Here is a 24096-nt window from a genome sequence, read left to right as displayed (position 1 = left end):
TCCTTCAGTTGCTCCAATTTCCTCCCACAGTCCAAAGTTGTGCAGGTGGTTTGGCCATGCTATTTTGCCTAGAGTATCCAAGGCTGTGCAGGTTAGGTGGATTGGCCATGGGGAATGTAGGGTTACAGGGATGGGGTGAATCTGGGTGGGATACTCTTCAGAGGAAAGTGCAGTTATTTCTTGTCTGGCGTATCGAGTCATTATTTCTAACCATTATCTGAAACACCCCTCACTACGTATAACTCTTCTTTTGGTTAGATTAACGAAATTGGAAGCTTTGTAATTAAGCTGGATTTAGCCTTTGACGTGCAGGAAACTGCATCCAGCATTGCCCCTGGAATGAATCTCTCAAGTGCTGTGAGTATTAGAATGTTGATCATTTGCTTCTGTTTTGTAGTTAATCCTCATCCTGTCACTTTTAGTGCAACAGCAAATGGCACAATGATCCGTCGTGGAGCATTTGAAATACATCCTCTGTTGGTTCAGTGTTAATAACTGTAACACTGATGTTGATTTTAAATAAAAAAAGCCCCTTCAAATGAATCTTTTGTGTTTTCCAGCTAAATGGCACTGACCTGGATTGTTTCCCTCCCTGTTTACCTCATTTTTCATCGGGATATTGCCAGTCATGACCCCTCAGCCCATCACCACACTTTTACCTGTGGAATGTGCCCAAACCTTGCTCATTTACAAGCTGTCCCTTGGCAATGTTGCCCAAAGAGATGGTGTTATATATTTGCAGATAATACCCAGCTCTATCTCTCTGCAAGCTCACACAATCTTCCATTGTCTCAGGGCTTACAAAAAATGGACCTAACTGTGGTTGTCCATAGTTAAGCAGAAGAAAAGAGTGGGAAATAGTACATCAATTTTTTTTCAAGGGGAAAGGAGATCATTCTAGTAAATAGATTGACAGAACATAAGAATTAGGAGTAGGAGTAGGCAACTTAGCCCTCGAGCATGCTCTGCCATTTGATACAATCATGGCTGATCTCATCTCAGCCTCAACTCCACTTTCCTGTCTGCTCTCTTGAACCTTGCAACCCTTACTAATTAAAAACCTGTCTATATCCTCCTTAAATTTACTCAATGTCCCAGTATCCACCACAACTGGGATGGCAAATTCCACAGATTTATGACCCTTTGGGAGAAGTCATTCTGCTCATCTGTATTTTAAATCTCTTCGTGGGTGCTGGAAAAGCACAGCAGGTCAGACAGCATCCGAGGAGCAGGAGAATCAACGTTTCAGTAAAGAGCCCTTCATCAGAACCAGTATGGCCAGCCCCCAGCGTCTTCAGTCCTCATTTTCTCCTTTTAAATCTGCGACATCACTTCTCCTAAAACCATGCCCTCTCCTTCTGGATTTCTCCACATGAGGAAACATCCTTTCGACACCTACTTTGTTCATCCTCTTTCGAATCTTATATACCTCATTAGGTCTCCTGTCATTCTTCTAAACTCCAGTGAATAGAAGGTTAAACTGTCAGCCTGTCTTCATGGGACAAACCCTGTGCCTGCTGTTGAAGCTGTGCCAAATGCTGCAAGCACTAAAGCTGTTGAGACTTTGAGAAGCTGTTTTACAATTATCAGTTCCTGGAGGTGTTCGCATTAGATAATGGTTCACAGTTTAAGTAAGAAGAAATTCCCATTCAGAAATATGAAAGGTGACTTGACCTGAAACAATTACTTTGATTTCTCTCCACAAATTGCCAGATCTGCTAAGTTTTTCCAGCAAATTCTGCTTTTGTTTCTGATTTACAGCACCCGCAGTTTCTTCAGGAAAGGTCACTTGGCCTGAAATGTTAATTCTGATTTCTGTTCACAGATGCTGCCAGACCTGCTGAGTTTTTCCAGCAAATTCTGTTTTTATTTCTGCAGTTCTTTCAGCTTTAATTAAATGAGCATGGAATCTATTTGTATCATAATCACGCAGCAAAACACAGTGCTTTGGGAAGAACTATACAAATAGCAAAGGCATCTTCACAGAAGTGGTTGTTAGTTATCAACAGAGGTAATAATTTCTATATTTCACTTCGTCACAGGCTAGGCAATTTACCGCACCCTTGTACAATAGCTCCATAGTCTACTCCAGGGGAAGTATATAATTGGAGTTTTTGCAAATGATCTAGATGCTATCATTTATCTAATATAGACGAGAGTGGGACTGAGTCATTGTTGTGATTGTAATTGGCTTGAAAAAAGAAATCTGAGAAATGGAGAACATGACAATCCAAATTCCAATATGTAAGTCAGAAAGAAAATGTGGCCACATGCTTTCATGCCCGATTATAGCCTCAATACCAACCTATGCCCTTTTATCTACATCCACAACCCTTCATAGCTCCTATGCTAGTTTTATACTAACTTATACTGACCCAAACCCCACCCCGTCCTTTGTCTTTCCTGGTTAATTCATTCAGCATTATCCATTGACATATCTCAGAATCCATGCTGAAATGAACATTCTCGAACTCTTTTGATAATATTACGATATGAGAAAACACTCAAAAAATCAATTCACTAAATTAAAAATTACTTACAACTATTAATCACTTGTAACAATAAAAATTTGTATTTATCACCCCACTTCATAGACTTTATAACACTTGGAGCTGTGAATTATGCTGTCATAGCCACCCCACTGTGACAATGATAGATTGCGCAATCCTTCATGCAGCACAAATTCTACAATTATACCCTGCTAGTTATGGCAACAGCCATGGCAGCAGATTTTACATGGTTATATGCTTTTCCTAACTTGGATAACAAAGCCTGGTGATTGGGGTTGGGGTAAGGACTGTTATTCTGCATAGTCTGGTATTACACAACCCATTGTTAATGACTAACAGACCCCATTAATAGCTATTTATCCTCATAGGAGATCATTATCCAGTCCTTTGCCTGCTCAATTGCTCTTCTCGTTTTTTGGACTCTATCCACACCGATTGTTTACTCCATATCCCTCTCCACCCCACACTTATGCATATAAAGTGACATTCCCTAGCTACCATCAGCTCTGAGGAAAGGTCATTGATCTGAAACGTTAACTCTGATTTCTGTCCACAGATGCTGCCAGACCTGCTGAGTTTTCTGAGTCAATTCTGTTTCTGTTTCTGATTTACAGTATCCGCAGTTCTTTCGGTTTTTATTAAACAATTCTGAGTGACTGACGTTTGCAAGCAGAATGGTTGCTTGAAATAATAATTGTTCCATCAATTCCATAGCACCTAAAGTTTAATACAAAAGTACTCACTGACCAAATATCCAAAATATGGCAAACAGAGGGGTGCAGACAATATGGTGTGTTGATTAGAATAGGAATCACAGGCTGTGGTTTGATAGTCAAGGGGAGGCTACAATGCAATAAATCTGTCTAAATATTAAAAGTTATTTATTTAAAAGATTCAGGACTTGTCTCCAAAACTGCTTCTCAGCGTTCAACCTGACCCCTTAGCACCGTCAGACTTCAGGTTCAGTTAAATTGGCCTGATGCTGCCTGACCGGCTGTGCTTTTCCAGCACCACACTCTTCGACTCTGAGCTCCAGCATCTGTTGTGCTCACTTTGCCCCTTCAGGTTCAGTTCGTTTGCTTCCATGGTTAGCTGTGTTATGGAAGGCAGTTCTTGCATTTTTTTATACAGCTTCTTCCACTGCTTGCTCAATGCTGGATCTCAAAATGCAACAGTATTCCCAATGCCTTGTGTTGTTAAACTGTTAATAATGGGTAGGTGGCAATCCCATTACTGTAATCTGCAGTTTGCCTTTGGGCAGTCCCATTGTCACTCCTAATGAAAAATCTAGGATGTGACAGTGATGTGCAGAGATCTGAAAAGGAACAAAGTGAATTCAGCGTCCCTCAGTGGGTGCTTAGGAATCTCTCTATGGCTGTAGAACTATCATTGTATCCCAGTAATCTGTAGTAGAAGATTCAACACGACAATAAAAAAGTCCCGTATAAATCAAACCCTTTGACGCTTCCATTCTGGATAGAGGAGGAATGTCAGGGATATGGAGCAAAGGAAGGGGAGTGTCAGCATGTGAAATAGCCTTTGGAGTGATAGCATAGCACAATGGCTGATATAGCTTTCTTCTGCAATGTAATGGTTCTATGTGACCGCTCATTCAAAATTTTACTGATGGCGCCCTGTCACTACAATTTCCACTCTGTTTGGAGAACTGTCACTGTGTTACAATCTCAGCCTTTTGATCTACAGATAAACTTGACTTGCACGAGCCAAGTCATGATTGAGAATACCACCATTGACATAGTTTCTCTAGTTTGTAACTCAACTTCCACAAACTCAACTCCTGAACCATCTGCAACGCCAACATCGGAGCCAACATCAACACCAGAAACAACACCAACGCCAACACCAGAGACAACACCAACACCAGAAACAACACCAACGCCAACACCAGAGACAACACCAACACCAGAGACAACACCAACACCAGAAACAACACCAACACCAACACCAGAGACAACACCAACACCAGAAACAACACCTACACCAACGCCAGAACCATCATCATCAGAAAGCAATGAATCAATAGACAGCAATGAATCGTCAAAAAGCAATGAATCATCGGATAGCAATGAATCATCAGATAGCAATGAATCATCGGATAGCAATGAATCGTCGGATAGCAATGAATCGTCGGATAGCAATGAATCATAATCACAAAACAGTCATTGAGAAGAAAGTAAAAAGCCTCGGGATTTTTGTTTTAACTGATAAAAAAAATGCACAGGGCTGCAATGAGTTGCAAGTTCTTGACAAACAAAAGTAAAGATCAGCTGATTCTCAGTGCAAAAAATTATGGAGATTGCTTATCCTTTCTTTCTGCTAAGATTACATTGCCATTACCTTTTGTGCTGATGTTGCAAAATCTTAGCTCCCTGTAGAAAGGAAACATTAGAGAGGGTTAAGCCATGCAGCACCTCACTCCTACTCTTCCATTCAACAACACATATTTTGTTCAACTTCATTTTCCTGCCTGCTTCCCACATCCTTTGATTCCTTTAGTCTCTGAACATGGGCGGCACGGTGGCACAGTGGTTAGCACTGCTGCCTCACAGCGCCTGTAGACCCGGGTTCAATTCCCGACTCAGGCGACTGACTGTGTGGAGTTTGCACGTTCTCCCCGTGTCTGCGTGGGTTTCCTCCGGGTGCTCTGGTTTCCTCCCACAGTCACAAAGACGTGCGGGTCAGGTGAATTGGCTAAGCTAAATTGCCCGTAGTGTTAGGTAAGGGGTAAATGTAGGGGTATGGGTGGGTTGCGCTTCAGCGGGTCGGTGTGGACTTGTTGGGCCGAAGGGCCTGTTTCCACGCTGTAAGTCTAATCTAATGTCACAAACTCCACCTTCAGTGTACTCTCTGTCTGAGCATTCCCAGCTCGCAGACATGGATTCACAGTCATCATGAATGAATAAACTCCTCTTCTTCTCAGTCTTAAATAGCTGTCTCACTATCATAATATGATCCTGAGATCTAGACTCTTTAACCAGGGGAAGCTGCTCTGTTAAACTGTGGGAGAATTCTGTGTCCCAATGACATTGCAACCCATTGTTTTGAACTCCAGATGTCCATTCCACTCTCTCCCTAGACATAGAACAGCCATCTCAAAAATTAATAAATTTAACCTGCATTGCGCCTTTCTAAAAATATAAATTATTCGGCCCCAAGTAAGGAGATTAAAGCAGCACACAGTACAGGACTCCAAAGGCCTATACATTTACAAGTATTCCTTCCCCTGTGCACTAAACCTCCTGCAAAGAAGGCAGTTTACCATTCGCCTTCCGAAATTTATCTTCATGCTTTGCCAGTGCGGGTGCCTGTTATCTATCCATAACTGCTAGTGCATGGAGCAACGAATGCAGGTCTGCAGACATATGCGGCTGGCCTGAATTTTTACAGACCTCAATAATGGTTTCGTGGTCGCCATTGCAGAGACAAGCTTTCAATTCCAAAATGTATCCATTGAATTAAAATTCAACCAGCTGCTGTGATGAAATTTGAAATCAAATTTGCCAAAGCGTTAACTTGTGGCTTTGGGTTACTAACCTAGTGACACCACCACTCCACCACTCTGCTTGTTGTAACTGTATGTTCATACATTATGATTACAATCAAGGTTTTCATGTACACTTTGAATCTCAATGTTTAATAGTTTCTTATCATTTAAAAGAATATTCTCCATGTTTCTGACCAAAGTGAACCATTTCACACTTCTCTTCAATATTTCTGTGTTCCAAAATAAAAGCAAAACTCATACAAATTTTCTAAATTTACAATGATTCTGGTTAGACTGCAAATTTAAGCCTAATATTTTAAGCTACGACAATCGTTCTAATATATTATCATTTTGGAATTTATATGTTAATACAGAGGCAGATGGATTTTGGTTTTAGTTCTGTGAAGGTAACTTTTTTTCAAAGAATCCTCACAGTGTGGAAGCACATCATTTGGCCCGAGTCCAGACTGACCCAACCAAAAGCACCCTGATCCAGACCCCTATCCCTGTAACCTTACATTTCCCATGGCTAACCCACCTAGCCTGCACATCCCTGGACACTATGGGCAATTTAGCATGGTTAATCAACCATAATTGCACATCTTTAGACTGAGGGAGGAAACCAGAGTACCCCGAGGAAACCACACAGGCACGGGGAAAATGTGCAAACTACACACAGACCGTGCCCGAGGCTGGAATCAAACCTGGGTCCCTGGTTCGGTGAGGCAGCATTGCTAAGCACTGAGCCACCCGGACTTTTTTAAAGTGGTCAGAAAAGCATTTGGAATAGTGGCCAAAGTGTATTGCTTCCAAGAACTCATGTGATTCAGCTAAGTGCTGAGCAGAATCCCTGTGCTTTTAATTAATGGAATAGTTACACGACTGAGTCTTATGATGCACTGAGTTTAGTTTGGACTCCGGTTTAGAAGAATGAAAGTTTCAGCATAGAACAATAGTTTCTCTCAACTGAGGAGTCTCCAAGCTCTGGGAATTTAGATCGAAGCTTTCAAGTCATCAGAAATGAGAAGAGGTTGAGACTAGGGGTGCCTGGTCTATAGCTTGCAGGCCACGTGAAGGCTGATATCTGCTTTAATTCACAGCTCATTCACAGATCTTGCAAAAAGGCTACTCCTACAATCTGGGGCCCTTTGTGTCCCATGAGTACTGCTGCCTATCAGTAACAAATTCCAAAAAGAACCAGTCTGTGCTTGGAGGAGTTGTGAGCAACCTCAGACCTGGAGCAGCAGCAGTGAGTCTGCAGGTTGGTTTAGGGCCTCAGAAACTTTCGGCTTCCTTTTCAGATGCCCAGCAGTTGCGGTTCCCTACATGAGGAAAGGAGTGAGATCTGGGGCTGCAGATGGCCCTTCTCAGCCAGATCATCCTGTCCCTGGTCACCCTCTTGAATCTAGGGACAGGAGGAGTGCTGCCTTGCTCCTCTTTTACAAGGCCGCGTGCCACCAGATCTGGCTGAGGGCCGGCTTCTTGTCAGGGCATTCATGGTGGCATTCAGGACTGAGTAGGAGTACAGGCTGGGTCAGATCCCCCCTTGAGCACCTCCTCCTGGCTAACCGAGGTATAGCCAGCCCAGGTCATCTCTGAAAGCCAAGGGGCATGCAAGCATGACATGTTTCTAGTTGTTGGCGGAAGGTGGCAGGAAGGGGCTCAAGTTCTGTTACCTTTGTTGGGGACCCGCAACAATAGACACAAGCTTCATCAAATAAAAATTCAAAAATAATAAATTGATCATTCAAATGAGCAATTGATGGAAATAACCTTTCAAAAGCACCAACTAACAAAGTATTCCCTCATTCCACCTTATTTACAATAGCATTTGTCCTCCACATTTTATTCCTGCTTAGGTCCTCACACTGCTGCAACAAACCTTTCAACGTGGTTCTTAGCTCATGAGACAGAGAGTTCACTAACATTTCCCACTCCTCAAGGGCATCCTCATTATTTAACATAGTTTGAAGTACATCAAACTCCACAACATTTGGATTGATTCCTGACTCTGTGGGGCAGTAACTAACACTTGTTTCTCCAGTTCCCTGTCTCTATTATAATAAGATTCAACATATTCATATGACAAACCCAATGCAGTTTTTCTCTATCGAGCATCTTTCCCAGATAATTTACCTGACTCAAATTTTTCTCAATTTGAGAGGGACCACTAAACATGGCCTTGTCAGTTTTTAAGCATGCGCAAAGGCAGGGTAAAGAGGGGTGAATAAAGGAAAGATTTGTAATAGGTGAAAGGCAGGGGCAATTAAATGAGTAAAGAGGAGATAATCACAATCAAAGTATTCCAAAACTGTGAAATTCACCGTGCAGATTCATCCAGAGTCACTTTGCCTGTGGTATCACTGTGAGGATTCTACTCTGGATCACGTGAAGCATTTTCAATTTCAGAAACATTCTTTTTGTTCGGTTCTTTTCCAGAGGTTTCACACACAAGATGCAATTTGCCCACACCAACTTCCGCAAACAGTTACAGTTTATTGAAGCCTGTACAAGCCAGGTGACTGCCCTGGTACTCTTCACAGGCATGTGGAGTCAAGTCAGAAGAGAGACCCCCGAACAAAGAAAACACATCCCCTCTATACAGGTCAGTTGGCAATGCTTGCAGGTACTCTGGCCACTCCCCCCAAAGTCACATGCCACTCAAGGCAACCCCCAGCCTCTCAGTCACATGTTATCCCAGCACAGTGGGAGGATGAGATTATCCTCTGAGATAATGCAAATACTAATGTCCTAATCGTGGAGAATCATCATGCAGACTCGGTCTATTCCCCAAGACAATGTAGGTGTGATGTCTCGTAGCTTCAGGGTGGTCCTGCAAATGAGTTCTGGTTCCGCTTCTTCCTCAGACAATGTAGGTGTGATGGGTCTCAGCATCAGGGATGATCATGTAAGTGAACCTGATTGGCTGGGGATGGCTATGAAAGTATGGAAGAGTTTGAATGAGAGTTTAATTGATAATAGTAGGGGGAGTAGTAGCAAATGATTGTCTAATTGGAATGGGAGACATTCGCATTCCTGCCTGACTGTCATCCCCATCCACTTCCAGAATGTTCCCTCAGTGTAGTTTAACCCTTTAATATTACATTAATGTCCGGAGAGATATTCCCATTTAATCTTTTAACATTACATCCACATCAAACCTCCTCTCTATCCATTGAATTCATCTGCATTTTTTGAATAATCTAATTAATTTTTATAGAATATTAATAATATTTCATGATTTGATGACAAAAACACATAAAACATCAGATCGGTCAGCAAGCATATGTCCCATCTTTTGTGGAGGATTTTTCAATATCTACCAATACCTATCTGTTCCATGTGAGCATGTCTCGTGAATAGCTTTTTGAGACCCACATCCAAATTTTGAATGGAAGATGTTGTATTCATTAGTATAATTCTAACGTGAGTGTGATTTATTTGCAGTTTTCTTTCGATTGCATTAGTTATGTGGGATTTGAATATGTCCCACACCAGCTACGTTGGTCACCAGGATGGCTAGTCCACATATCATTGATCATGAATTTTACTTCATCCTCATCCATCTAACTGAGTCATAGATGTGAATCTGCAGGGAACTTGGTATGTGATGTAGTTTTGCATTGAAAAATTACCATTGACTTTAATTTTGTTCCACCTGTCATGAAGGATATTGCCACCTTGAATCTTGTCTTCTCATGTTCCATCATTTCAATCAAACTGTTTATGAAATCTTCCATTCCGCACTTTGATTGCCTCGCGTATTGAAATTCATGGACATTTCATCCATGTTGCTGATGTGATGTCAAAACTACCCATGTTTTGCTGCTGGCTGATAATGAGTTGCTGGAAACTGGTGATCTTTGCATTGAGGTGTTTTGGCAGTCTATGAACAATTCCGCTCTTCTGTAGAAACCATAGATTATTTGTTCTATAAAGTGGCTGCATAAATTTGCAAGTATTATGGATTTTAGCTTGTAAACAGCTTTATATTTCTTTCCTTTTGCTGGAGGACCCATTCTTTTTGTTGTTTGCCATGACACACACTGTCTGTTCTGTGTGGGTATGTCTTAGCATTTTGTAGCAGCAAAAGGGTTGAAGAGCAGTCTGCTGCATGTCTGAAAGATGAGTGAAAGCAGGTTCAATAATAACTGTGAAAAGGAATTTGATATATCTTTGAAAAGGAGAAATTTGTAGGAGGGTGAATAATAGAACTCAGCAGTGAAACCGATTAGATAGCTTTTCCAAAGAACTGACAGACAAAACGGGCTGAATGGCCTCCTCCGCTTATAAGATTGCATGTTCCCTGATTCTGCAAACCATTGCTTTGCCAGTATGAAGAGTGGTAGGTGGGTGCCTCACCCCAAAACACTATCAACTGTCCTAGTTAGATACGAGGTAAAGTTCAAAATTTCCATTCTCACAGCAAGCATCCGAACAGTTCAAGACCAGGTGGAAGAGAAAAAAAATAAGCAATTCCATTGTACTCTTATCAATCAGTTTTGCAAACAAAAGAGATCCTTCTTCCTTGAAGGAAATATTTACCAATGACAAAGCATGTACGGTTTAATATAAAGTGAAGATACATTCAAGTCAAACTTATTAACATTCCTGATATTTGATACCAACGGACTGCACACAAAGTAAAATGTTCTCTCTAAGCAAACAAGCCTGTCTTTTCATTCAATGGCTTATACCTCTGTCGCCATGATTCTGATGCCACAAAAGTTTGGGTCAACTCATAAGCCTCAATACCCACAATCTGGGTTAGAATATCTGGAGTGGTTTGTGTAGCAGAGTGATCAATCCGTGGTGACTTAACTGACTCAGAGCCAGTTGGCTGGGAACTCAGCTGCACACAGTAAGGCTTAAAAAAAAACAGCTGCCTGATTTTAAAACTAATTACATCATGTATTACAATTATTCAGTATAACCACGTTATCTCCACGTTTCATGTGATCTAGGTGACATCTCTGCTGCTCTTTTCACATCTTGAACTTTTTGGTCATCCACATGAATTCTTATCATCTCTGGAAGTGAGTTTTTAAACTCCTCCAGCAGAATAATCTCTCTTCGAGCATCATAGGTCTATTTTTAAGGCCTGTATCCATCTATCAAAATTACGATATTTAATTCTTTCGAACTGGTCTGACCTGGTTCTTTCTGTATGTTTCTGAACCGCTGTCTATATGCTCCTGGTACCAATTCATAAGCACTTAAACTAGCCTGTATCACCTCCTCATAATCTCTTGATCCCCTTATCTGGTAGCGTCGCAATTACCTCATTAGCTCTGCCTACCAGCTTAGTCTAAACTAGCATTACAAGTTCTCTGACCACTCCATCTGCCTAGCCAATTTTTCAAATGAAATAAAGAAGGCTTCGACATCTTTCTAATCAAAATGTGGCAGTGTTTTAACATATTTGTATACATCACTACATTCTCTCTTCATCTCCATCCTGTAACTTGACGTTCCTGACTAATTTGCAACTTCTGAAGTTCACATTCTCTCTCCCTTTCTCTTTCTTCTCTCCCTCTCTTTGCTCAGCTAAGAATCTTCTCTCTTTCTTAGACCTCCCTCTCTTTTCCCTATATCTCTCTATCATTTTCCTCTCTCTCCCTCTCTCTTTTTCTTCACACATGGTTCTTCTTTCCCTTTCCTCATCTTCTAACTCAATTTGCCTCAATTGTAATTTACATTTTTCTAACTCTACTGCACATGTCTGTTTCTCTGACACACCTAAGTGCTTGACCAACTCCATTACAATTTCAGCTTCCCTTTAATGCACGGTTAAACCCAATTCTAACCTATTTGCTAATTCTGTCAGTATGTCCTTCCTCTGTCTTTCTCAACTTTCTTGGCAAATTTGGGCAGCATCTTCAAATCCCAGAACCTCATTAGCAAACTTCAGTGCCACATCCCTCAGTTTTAATTTAACCAACCACAAGTGACTAAAATTAAATGAAATGCCTCACCTACATTTTATTTAAATATCTAGGACACTAATTAGCAAATATGAAAATCTGCTGGGATCTTTCATACCCCAAATCTGTTCAAATCTGTCCAAGTCTAAGACTGGATCTGTCTAAACCTGTCCAAATCTATCCAAATTATGGACCCGAGTGCCCAAACTGTTAGGACATGGCAGTGATCCCTTCTGCTAATTCAACCAAATACCCAGAAAAGCTCACCTCACCTCGTAATCTGTTAAAATATGAGTGACAGAGAACTCCCAATATCCACTATTTAGAGAAAACAACATAAATGATTTTTTAACTCTGAAATTGAACATTAAGCAACTATTCACAACTCTAAGTCCCCATTTCTCTTAATTGCTTATTACCCGCCTCCAACTCTATTGCTGTTCCAATAAGACATTTATTAAAATTACATCAACTTAATGGGGTGGCAATGCTGCCTCACAGCGCCATGGGCTGGGGTTTGATTCCAGCCTCAAGAGACTGTGTGGAGTTTGCACATTCTCCCTGTGTCTGCATGGGTTTCCTCCTATAATCCAAAGATGTGCCAGTCAGGTGAACTGGGCATGCTAATTTGCTCATAATGATAGGGGGGAATGCGTTCAGGTGGGTTACTTTTCAGAGGGTTGGTGTGGACCTGTTGGGCCGAAGGGCCTGTTTCCACACTGTAGGGAATCTAATCTTAATTTCAAAACCATACAGCAGCTGTTGTCTTTCATGTCCGTCTTCTTTCAGGTTAAGACCTCCCTGGGTCATCTTCTTTCTTTTCACTGCAAATATATTTCACATGAAAAGGTACCTTTGATAGAGAGTGTTTCCTAATTTTTTGGATTTGTGTTGATGGCAGATGTTCTGTCTGGAATTTTCAAAATGCTGCCTTTTTTTTACCTCAACATTGGATTGTCTCACTGGTTCGATGTTGATAAAACAATAAGTTCAAGCTCGATTGGGTTTCAGTAAAATTTTGAAAATTTTACTGGTGAAATTTGAATCCTTGTCAAAACAGCAACCAACTCAGATATGCATTTCACAGCCAAAGGTTACACATTTTCAATTTTCCAGTACACCCTGAGAAGGCTATCTAATATATCACAGGTGCTTGTAAGCCCTTAGTCAGAACAGCATTCACTCTCTCTTAAAGGTACAGTACATACCTTCAACTTCACAACATCATTGATCTAAGTACAGGACAGAAATTCAAAACAGACAATTCCACTTGTCCTACAAAGTCTTTCTCTCAGTCCATAATTTCTGTTCCTTCATGTATTCTACTCCTTACTGATTGTAATCCTAATTCATTCAGCATCAATCTCCTCATTTTTCACCAACTTTCCTACTCTGAAGGGGTTACCTCTTGGGTTCAGATTCACAGTCACACAATAACACAAGGATTAGAAACCGAAGGAGGTCATTCAGTCTCCTTATGTGCTTTGCTATTTATTAAGTTCAAAATGATCAGAATGCTGCGTATTTCTTCTTCGTTTCAATGGGTATTAGGTCAGCCTGTTCAACTTCTAGTCATAAGATGATCCTTTCAAATGAACATTCTCAAAACGGCTTCTAATACAATTACATTTTCTCCTAGGAGACTAAAACTGCATAACGTACTCAAATATAACAAGACCACGTACAGCTTCTGCAACACTTCTTTACTTTTATAGTCTATTTGCCAATAGTTGCCTTCTTAATCACTTGAAGTATATTTGAATGGCACTTCTTTCGTGATTTATTTACCAGTTCACCCAAATCTCTCCATACCTTCAAGTTCTGTAAACTCTTGCCATTCCAATTATATGCTGTTTTTATTCTTCCTGCTAAAGTAGAAAAGTTCACATTTTCTCACACTATACTTCATCTCTCAAATGTTCATCTGCTCAGTTAACCTATCTCAAATTCCACTGTAGAGCCTTTATGTCCATTGGCAATTTATTTTTCAAGATATCGTTCTGTCGTCAGTCAATTAATCTAACAGATAGTAATTGATATGGATTGTCAATAGTTTGGGCACCAGTACTGATCCCTGTGGCTCTACAACCTAAACATGATTGACAAATTCCTCAAAGACTATTTGAAGACAATCAGATCCCTCAAAGAATAGTCATGGAGTCATACAGTACAGAAATAGACCCTTCAGTCCAAGTAGTCCACACTGACCATTTTCCCAAACCAAACTAGTCCCACCTGCCTGCATTTGACCCATATTCCTCCAAACCTTTCCTATTCATACTCTGATCCAAATGTCTTTTCATTGTTGGAACTGTACCTGCATCCATTGCTTCCTCTGGCAGTTCATTCCAATGAGCCACTCCTGTGAAAAAGTTGCCCCTCATGTCCTTCTTAATCCTTTCTCCACTCACCTTAAAAAGTGTGTCCCCTAGTTTTGAATTCACCCACTCCAGGGAGAAGACCCTTACTACTCACCTTATCTATGCCCCTACTGATTCTATAAATGTCCATAATCTCACTTCTCAACCTCCTATGCTCCAATGAAAAAATCCCAACCTTTCAGTCTATCTTTGTAACTCTAACTCTCCATTCCCAGCAAGATCCTGGTAAATCTTTTCTGAACCCTCTTCAATTTAATAATATCCTTCCTGTAACAGGACAACCAGAACTGCACACTCCAGAAGAGGCCTCACCAACATCTTGTAAAACCTCAACATGACATCCCAACATCTATAATCAAGGGTCTGAGCAATAAAGGCAAGCAGGCTAAACAGCTTCTTCAAGCAGGAAAGAACATAACAAGGAGTTAGGAGGACTAAAAGGAATCATGAAATGTCTGCTCAGTGTCAAGGGCTTTCCACATGTAAACAAAGGGTGACTTGGTGATGGGATACCGGCCTCTGTGGAATTATTTCAGTGGTGACCAGAGAAAAAATACTCTCCTGACGAAATTTGTTCACAACTGTCGTCTTTGAGGTTAGGTAAGCATTTCTAGCATCATGCCGTTCTTTGGGAAGCTTGAATCGAAGACTGAACTCAGTAAATGGAAAGAATGCATTAAATCATTCTGGACAAATGGCATTGAGGCGGATCAAACGCAACGATTAATTCTCCTGATAGCTTGTGGACCCACAGCTTTTTTTAATTATTAGGAAAATAACATTTGCTGACAACCAGATAACTACAACCTTTCAACAGCTAACAGATTTTGTTAAGAAATAGTATGACCCCAAACCTTCTCTAATTCTGAGACACTATTGGTTGTACTCAACAGTACAGCAGGGGACTCAATGTCAGGTTTGTTGACAAGGTGAAGATGGCTGGCAGAGGCATGTGACTTTGGCTTAACCCTTAATGAGATGCCGAGACACTGCTTGGTCTGTGGGATAAAAGATGTGATTATGCTTAAGTGTCTATTCGCTAAAGCCCAACTGGTACTATGACTGACTTTGACATTAGAAAATGTGGCAAGTAGAGCATATGACTTACAGGGTATGTTGATGAAAGTAGACACCCTTGCCAGGCTGACTGAGTTTCGGGGATGCCACTTAAGTGAAGGCAATCGTATTGCCTCCCTCAGGACATATCCTGAATAGACCGACTCTAGGTCAGCCCACAGCAAAACCCAAAACAAAGCAAAGTCTCAGTCAAATGGTCAACCGTGGAAGCTTTACAGGTGAAGTGTACAACTTTGGTTCTGGTCCTTTATGAGAAACGATTACCACTGCTGGCAGTAACAGGCCTGGGCCTAAAGCTGCTGGAGGGAAGTTGCTTGAGGAAAATTCACCGAGATTGACTTAACACTTTTCCAGTAGAAAATGGCTGCCTGAGTAAAGTTCTAATTAAATAGCTGGAGGATTTTCAGGAAGGTCTCGGGGCTGTCAAAGATCTTGTATGTTGATCAAGAAGCAATTCCACAATTTTGCAAGGTTGGTACAGTGCAATTTTCCTTACAAGCAACTGTAGAGAGAGAAATAAGAAGGCTGTAAAGTGAAGGAATGATCAAATCAGATCAGTTTAAGGAATGGGCAGCATCGTTCACACCGATGGTGATGCCCAACGGGTCGGTTCACCTTTGTAGGGACTTTAAACAAATGACAAACTGCTTCTTGAATTATTGAATTATTGAAGAGGGGTATAAGAAGATTACACTTTCTTCAAACTGATCTGTCAAAAATCAAAATCAAGTCAATTATTTATTTTATACTGATAACAACTAGTTTTCATTTTAAATAAATTTCTTCAACTTTAATTTTCTGAAGAGTTCTTGTCTTACTCAGTGGCTCCATAGTCTCAACAGAACCAAGACCAGATGAACGAAGGTCGGGTGATCTACATTTCTGATTTGGATGAGCCAAAACTGAATGAAGGCAAAATTTACAAAGGTACTATAACCAATCGGGTTATCAGAGCAGGCAGGAATGAGAGCGATAGTGTTATTGAATAGTGGAGCAGGCTTGAAGGGCTGGTTGGTCTATTCCTGCTGTTTGTAAAGGGTGAGATTCTAAAGGGAATACAGGAGTGGAGAAACCTTGAGGTGTATGTGCACAAATCCATGAAGTCAGCAGGGCAGGGTGACAGAACAGCTCAAACAACATGGGACAATGGGGTTTCAGATACAAGACCAAGGAAGTTATGATTCATTTTTATAAATTGGTGAGTTCGCCTCAGCTAGAATGTCATAATCTGTTCTTGGCAACACAGCTTAGGAAAGATACAAAGGCTTTACTGGAGGTGCAGAAAAGTTTCATGAGAATGAATCAAAGAGCAAGGACGGAGAAGCTGAGGCAATTCTCCTTTGAAGCGAAGGGACATTTGACAGAATTATACAATGTCGTGAGGGATTTGGAGAGCGTAGGTGGTGAAAATAGGATGGTGGAACATGAATCAACTGAAGCGATGGTGATATGAGGAATGACATGTTTACACTGTGAGTGTATTCCACCTGGAGTAAATACCTTGGGGTGCAGGTAGACTCCATCATGCCTTTCAAACTGGATCGAGTTCTGAAAAGGAGAAATGGGCAGGGGTACGGGAAAAAACCCAGGTGAATGATCAAGAACACAATGGGCTGAATCATCATCTTCAGTGCATACTGAAGGAATACTGTCCTGTCAAAGGGACCATCTTTCATGTGAGATATTAACCCAAGAGCCCCATCTGCCCTCCTACACAGACCTATCAGATTGAATGGCTTCAAATGGAAGGAGAACAAGGGAGAGGAGGTCACCCCGAATATAAAGAACAGGACAGCACAATAACAGGCTCTTCAGTGTTCCAAGCTTGCACTTCCATGCTAAAACCATCTTCACTCACAGGATCAGCATCCCTCCATTCTCTTCCTATTCATGTATTCATCCAGGTGCTTCTTGAATGCTGCTACTGTGTCTGCTTCTACCATCTTCTCTGACGGCGTGTTCCATGCACTCACCACCCTTTGTGTGAAAAACCTTGCCTCACATATGCCTCAAAAACTTTCCACCACACACCTTGCACCTGTGTCCGTTCGTAACTGACCCCTCCATCCTGGGAAAAAGCTTCCTATATTCCACTCTGCCTATGCCATTCACAATCTTATAAACTTCTATCAGGACGCCCGTGAACCTCCTGCATTCCAGTGAAAACAAACCCAGTCTATCCAAACTTTCTTCAGAGCTAAAATTCCCCCATAGCTAGAAACATCCTGCTATGTACCCTATCCAAAGCATCCACATCTTTCTAATAGTGGTGACCAGTACTGTACGCAATATTCCAAGTGTGGCCTGACAAAAGTTCTATAAACTTGCAGCATAACTTGCCTCTTCTTATACTCAATGCCCCTTCCAATGAAGACAAGCATTCCATAGGCCTTTTTTAAAACTACCTGATCTACCTGCACAGCCACCTTCAGTGATCTATGGACCTTCACACCCAGATCCCTCTGCATATCAATACTCCTAAGTGTTCTGCCATTCACTGCAAAATTTCCACCTGAAATTGATCTTCTAAAATACATCACTTCACATTAGTCCAGATTAAAGTCCATGTGCCATTCTTCTGCCTATGCCTCCAACTGACCTATATCCTGTTGTGTCCTCTGACAATCCTCACTCTCCATCAATCTTGGCATCATCCACAAGCTTATTCATTAGACCAGCCATGTTTTCCTCCAAATCATCTATGTAGACCACGAACAGCAGAGGTCCCAGCACTGATCCCTGTGGAACACCATTACTGACAACCCTCCAATCTGAAAAGCATCCTTCCACTCCTATCCTCGGTCTCCTATGACTAAGCCAGTTCTGTCTCCATCTTGCCAGCTCAACCCTAATACCATGTGACTTCATCTTTTGTACCAGCCTGTCATGATGGAGTTTGTCAAAAGCTTTTCAAAAGCTAGACAACATCAACCACCTTTCCCTCAACAATCATCTTCATCACCTCCTTAAAAAATTCTATCAAGTTAGTGACGCACGACCTCAGCCGCACAAAACCATGCTGTTGATCACTTATCAGTCCATTTGCTTCTAAATGTTTAAAGATCTCATCCCTGAGAACCTTTCTCCAATAGTTTCCCTACCACCAACGTGAGACTAACAGGCCTGTAATTTTTTGGATGATCCCTACTAACCTTAAATAATGAGACAATATTGGCTATTCTCCAGTCCTCTGTGAACCTACCTGTGGCCAAACAGGATACAAGCTTGCTTATCAATGTTCCAGCAATTTGTTCTCTTGTCTCAGCACCCGGGGACTTATCTATTTTAATACTTGTTAAGACGCACAATACCTCTTCCTTTTTAAAAGCAAATTGCTGCAGATCCTGGAATCTGAAACCAAAAGAGAAAACGCTGGAAAATCTCAGCAGGTCTAGCAACATCTGTAAGGAGAGAAAAGAGCTTTGACAAAGGGTCAGTTGGACTTGAAACATCAGCTCTTTTCTCTCCTTACAGATACTACCAGACCTGCTGAGATTTTCTAGCATTTTCTCTTTTGGTTACCTCTTCCCGTTTAATGGCAATTTGGCTGAGGAATTCAACACTCCCTTCCGAGCTCATCCTCCACCCAATTCCTTTTCTTGAGTGAATAGCAACTCAAAGTGTTCCTTAAGGACATCACCTACCTTTCCCTGGCTACCCTCTTGCTTTTTATATATGTATAAAAAGCTTAGGATTCCCCTTAATCCTGTTTGCTAGTGACTTTTTATGACTCCTTTTAGCCCTTCTAATTCCTTGTTTAAGTTCTTTCTTATTTTCCTTATATACTTAAGGGTGTCATCAGTTCCTACCCTCCTAGTCTTGATGGACTTTAGGCTCAATCTACAAACTTATTTTCTTTTATGTGTGAGCCAAGTCCTGCGTGCTCTTTAAATAAAGCAACAGGAAAAAATATCTAATCTTACACTTTTAGTTTTATTCTATCAGTAAGTGGATAAAGTATACAGAGCTCTGCGTCTAAACCTTTCTGTCCCTGACAAACTACTCAGTCAGTCAGTTCAGAAAGAACAAAAGACGTATATCTGTCCCTGACCCAGTCTTTTATACCATACAAAACATCATACCATCACTCAAGTGAAATAGTCTTCTAATTGGCTGTTGCTCTGACTCCATTCCCCACCTCCTCGCATTCCCGGATGTCCGATCCCACGTGACCCTCCTTTGTCTCTGAAAAGGAGCACCACGCGGCCTCCTTTCGGGCGCGGAACAGCAGACTTGCACACTTCTGGGGCGCGAAACGGCCGATCACGTGACCTCCCGGCACTCTTCCGGAACGAGAAACAGGGAGACCACGTGACCGCGCCCGCGTCTCGGAGCATCACGTGATCATCCTCTGCGCACGCATCAGATGACCACGTGACCTCCAAGCGCTGAGGACACGCCCCCTCAGACTCTACAATTTAGTTTCCTGGTAAGTTTTATATATATGTCGAGTAAAAAATGAGGTCTGCAGATGCTGGAGATCACAGCTGCAAATGTGTTGCTGGTTAAAGCACAGCAGGCCAGGCAGCATCTCAGGAATAGATAATTCGACGTTTCGAGCATAAGCCCTTCATCAGGAATAAGAGAGAGAGAGAGCCAAGCAGGCTAAGATAAAAGGTAGGGAGGAGGGACTAGGGGGAGGGGCGATGGAGGTGGGATAGGTGGAAAGAGGTCAAGGTGAGGGTGATAGGCCGGAGTGGGGTGGGGGCGGAGAGGTCAGGAAGAGGATTGCAGGTTAGGAGGGCGGTGCTGAGTTGAGGGAACCGACTGAGACAAGGTGGGGGGAGGGGAAATGAGGAAACTGGAGAAATCTGAATTCATACCTTGTGGCTGGAGGGTTCCCAGGCGGAAGATGAGGCGCTCCTCCTCCAGCCGTCGTGTTGTTGTGTTCTGCCAGTGGAGGAGTCCAAGGACCTGCATGTCCTCGGTGGAGTGGGAGGGAGAGTTAAAGTGTTGAGCCACGGGGTGATTGGGTTGGTTGGTTCGGGCGGCCCGGAGGTGTTCTCTGAAGCGTTCCGCAAGTAAGCGGCCTGTCTCACCAATATAGAGGAGGCCACATCGGGTGCAGCGGATGCAATAGATGATGTGTGTGGAGGTACAGGTGAACTTGTGGCGGATATGGAAGGATCCCTTGGGGCCTTGGAGGGAAGTGAGTGTGGAGGTGTGGGCGCAAGTTTTACATTTCCTGCGGTTGCAGGGGAAGGTGCCGGGGGTGGAGGTTGGGTTGGTGGGGGGTGTGGATCTGACGAGGGAGTCACGAAGGGAGTGGTCCTTGCGGAACGCTGATAGGGGAGCGGAGGGAAATATATCCTTGGTGGTGGGGTCCGTTTGGAGGTGGCGGAAATGGCGGCGGATGATACGTTGTATGCAGAGGTTGGTGGGGTGGTAGGTGAGAACCAGTGGGGTTCTGTCTTGGTGGCGGTTGGAGGAGCGGGGCTCAAGGGCGGAGGAGCGGGAAGTGGAGGAGATGCGGTGGAGGGCATCGTCGATCACGTCTGGGGGAATCTGCGGTCCTTGAAGAAGGAGGCCATCTGGGCTGTGCGGTGTTGGAATTGGTTCTCCTGGGAGCAGATGCGGCGGAGATGAAGGAATTGGGAATATGGGATGGCGTTTTTACAGGGGGCAGGGTGGGAGGAGGTGTAGTCCAGGTAGTCCCGCCGCACCAACCAGTACCCTTCCACTGACACCCTCCTTCGACTGACTGAACTGGTCCTCACCCTGAATAACTTCTCTTCAATCCTCCCACTTCCTCCAAACTAAAGGAGTTGCCATGGGCACCCGCATGGGCCCCAGCTATGCCTGCCTCTTCGTAGGATATGTGGAACAGTCCATCTTCCGCAACTACACTGGCACCACCCCCCACCTTTTCCTCCGCTACATCGATGACTGTATCGGCGCTGCCTCGTGCTCCCACGAGGAGGTTGAACAGTTCATCAACTTTACTAACACCTTCCATCCCGACCTGAAATTCACCTGGACTGTCTCAGACTCCTCCCTCCCCTTCCTAGACCTTTCCATTTCTATCTCGGGCGACCGACTCAACACAGACATCTATTATAAACCGACTGACTCCCACAGCTACCTGGACTACACCTCCTCCCACCCTGCCCCCTGTAAAAACGCCATCCCATATTCCCAATTCCTTCGTCTCCGCCGCATCTGCTCCCAGGAGGACCAATTCCAACACCGCACAGCCCAGATGGCCTCCTTCTTCAAGGACCGCAGATTCCCCCCAGACGTGATCGACGATGCCCTCCACCGCATCTCCTCCACTTCCCGCTCCTCCGCCCTTGAGCCCTGCTCCTCCAACCGCCACCAAGACAGAACCCCACTGGTTCTCACCTACCACCCCACCAACCTCCGCATACAACGTATCATCCGCCGCCATTTCCGCCACCTCCAAACGGACCCCACCACCAAGGATATATTTCCCTCCCCTCCCCTATCAGCGTTCCGCAAGGACCACTCCCTTCGTGACTCCCTCATCAGATCCACACCCCCCACCAACCCAACCTCCACCCCCGGCACCTTCCCCTGCAACCGCAGGAAATGTAAAACTTGCGCCCACACCTCCACACTCACTTCCCTCCAAGGCCCCAAGGGATCATTCCATATCCGCCACAAGTTCACCTGTACCTCCACACACATCATCTATTGCATCCGCTGCACCCGATGTGGCCTCCTCTATATTGGTGAGACAGGCCGCTTACTTGCGGAACGCTTCAGAGAACACCTCCGGGCCGCCCGAACCAACCAACCCAATCACCCCGTGGCTCAACACTTTAACTCTCCCTCCCACTCCACCGAGGACATGCAGGTCCTTGGACTCCTCCACTGGCAGAACACAACAACACGACGGCTGGAGGAGGAGCGCCTCATCTTCCGCCTGGGAACCCTCCAACCACAAGGTATGAATTCAGATTTCTCCAGTTTCCTCATTTCCCCTCCCCCCACCTTGTCTCAGTCGGTTCCCTCAACTCAGCACCGCCCTCCTAACCTGCAATCCTCTTCCTGACCTCTCCGCCCCCACCCCACTCCGGCCTATCACCCTCACCTTGACCTCCTTCCACCTATCCCACCTCCATCGCCCCTCCCCCTAGTCCCTCCTCCCTACCTTTTATCTTAGCCTGCTTGGCTCTCTCTCTCTTATTCCTGATGAAGGGCTTATGCTCGAAACGTCGAATTCTCTATTCCTGAGATGCTGCCTGGCCTGCTGTGCTTTAACCAGCAACACATTTGCAGCTATTTATATATATGTCCACAGTCTTCACTTTTCTCTTTGACCAAGGTGATAACATCCAAGGTAACTTGCCATACCTATCCTTTATTCGTGTAGGAATGCATCACACCTGAACTTATATCAACTTATATTTGAAATACACCCATGTCTGATGTGGATTTACCCTAAAACAGCCACCTCCAATCAAAATTCTCCAATTCCTGCCTAATATTGTTGTAGTTTGCCTTCCCCTAATTTAATACCTTCACCTGAGGACTGCTCTTACCCCTATCCATGAATATCATAAAACTCATGGAATTATGGTCACTACTCCCAAAATGCTCCCCCATTGAGACTTCACTCATCTGGCTGGACTCATTTTCCAAAACCAGGTCTAGTATAACCCCTTCCCTGGTTGAACTGTTTACATACTGTGTCAAGAAACCCTCCTAAATGGTCCTGACAAATTCTACCCCATCCAAGCCCCGAGCAAAAAGTGAGTCCCAGTCAATATCTAATCTAATCAATATAGGGGAAGTTAAAATCACCCACCATGTCACATTACAGGTGAACCCATTGCACTACACACACAGACAGACGCACACACACAGACAGACACACTCACAGACAGATGCATACACACACACTCCTACAGACACACAGACAGATGCACACACAAACAGACGCATACACCCCTACAGACACACAGAGTCATGCAGACCCTCTCTCATATGCTTACACATACATTCCCATACACACACATGCACCATTTCACAGACTTATACCCCTTTACACTCACACACAAACACACACTATCTCACAGACACTCATACCTGCCCCCACCCACACACATAAATGTATAAGTTTGTGGGTGAATTTGTACTTGCAGAATTACATTTTACTTTGCTCAAAAACTGCATGAATCCATGTAAGATTTGCTAAATTTATTTTTTAGATTAGAATCAGTCTGACCATTGTGGCACAGACAGCCCACACCTTCAATGAATTATCTGGGCCAACATGACACCAATTGTTAAAGTTCACTTGAGAGTGTAACTTTTAAATGTTCTGCAATTTACATATGAAAGAACTGAAACCAACATGTTCATTCTAAAAGATGACAGACTCAACAAACAATCCAGGTCTTTCACAATATATGATTTCAGATACATCGCACTGTAAACTTTTGCGATAAATTCTGTGTCTTACAATCTTATTCTCCACAACTACCTTAGGAAGGAGCTGTGCTCCGAAAGCTAGTGCTTCCAAATAAACCTGTTGGTCTATAACCTGGTGTTGTGTAACTTTTAATCAATTTTGATGTCTGTCGTTCCCAAACTTACTAACCATGCCTTCTACATTCTCATCCAAATCATTTATACAAACAACAAAATTCAACCCAGAACTGATCCTGTGGAGCATCACTGGTTACAGGCCTCCACCTCCACTCTGTCTCTTGCTGGTGAGAAACAGTCAGCAT

General features: G+C 43.2%; 1 protein-coding gene across 1 annotated transcript; it reads left to right on the top strand.

The window, feature by feature from the left end:
• Positions 1 to 327: 327 nt before the first annotated feature.
• Positions 328 to 4774, top strand: LOC132817583 (putative uncharacterized protein DDB_G0290521). The gene is made up of 2 exons (XM_060828089.1): positions 328 to 357; positions 4215 to 4774. The coding sequence occupies exons 1-2, from the start codon at positions 340 to 342 to the stop codon at positions 4677 to 4679; spliced, it is 483 nt and encodes a 160-aa protein (XP_060684072.1). The 5' UTR covers positions 328 to 339; the 3' UTR covers positions 4680 to 4774.
• Positions 4775 to 24096: the final 19322 nt, after the last annotated feature.

Source organism: Hemiscyllium ocellatum, chromosome 7, assembly GCF_020745735.1.
Source record: "Hemiscyllium ocellatum isolate sHemOce1 chromosome 7, sHemOce1.pat.X.cur, whole genome shotgun sequence".
NCBI classification, from domain to species: Eukaryota; Metazoa; Chordata; class Chondrichthyes; order Orectolobiformes; family Hemiscylliidae; genus Hemiscyllium; species Hemiscyllium ocellatum.
The sequence above is the reverse complement of the archived record's forward strand: the minus strand, read 5'-3'. Positions and strand labels throughout refer to the sequence as shown.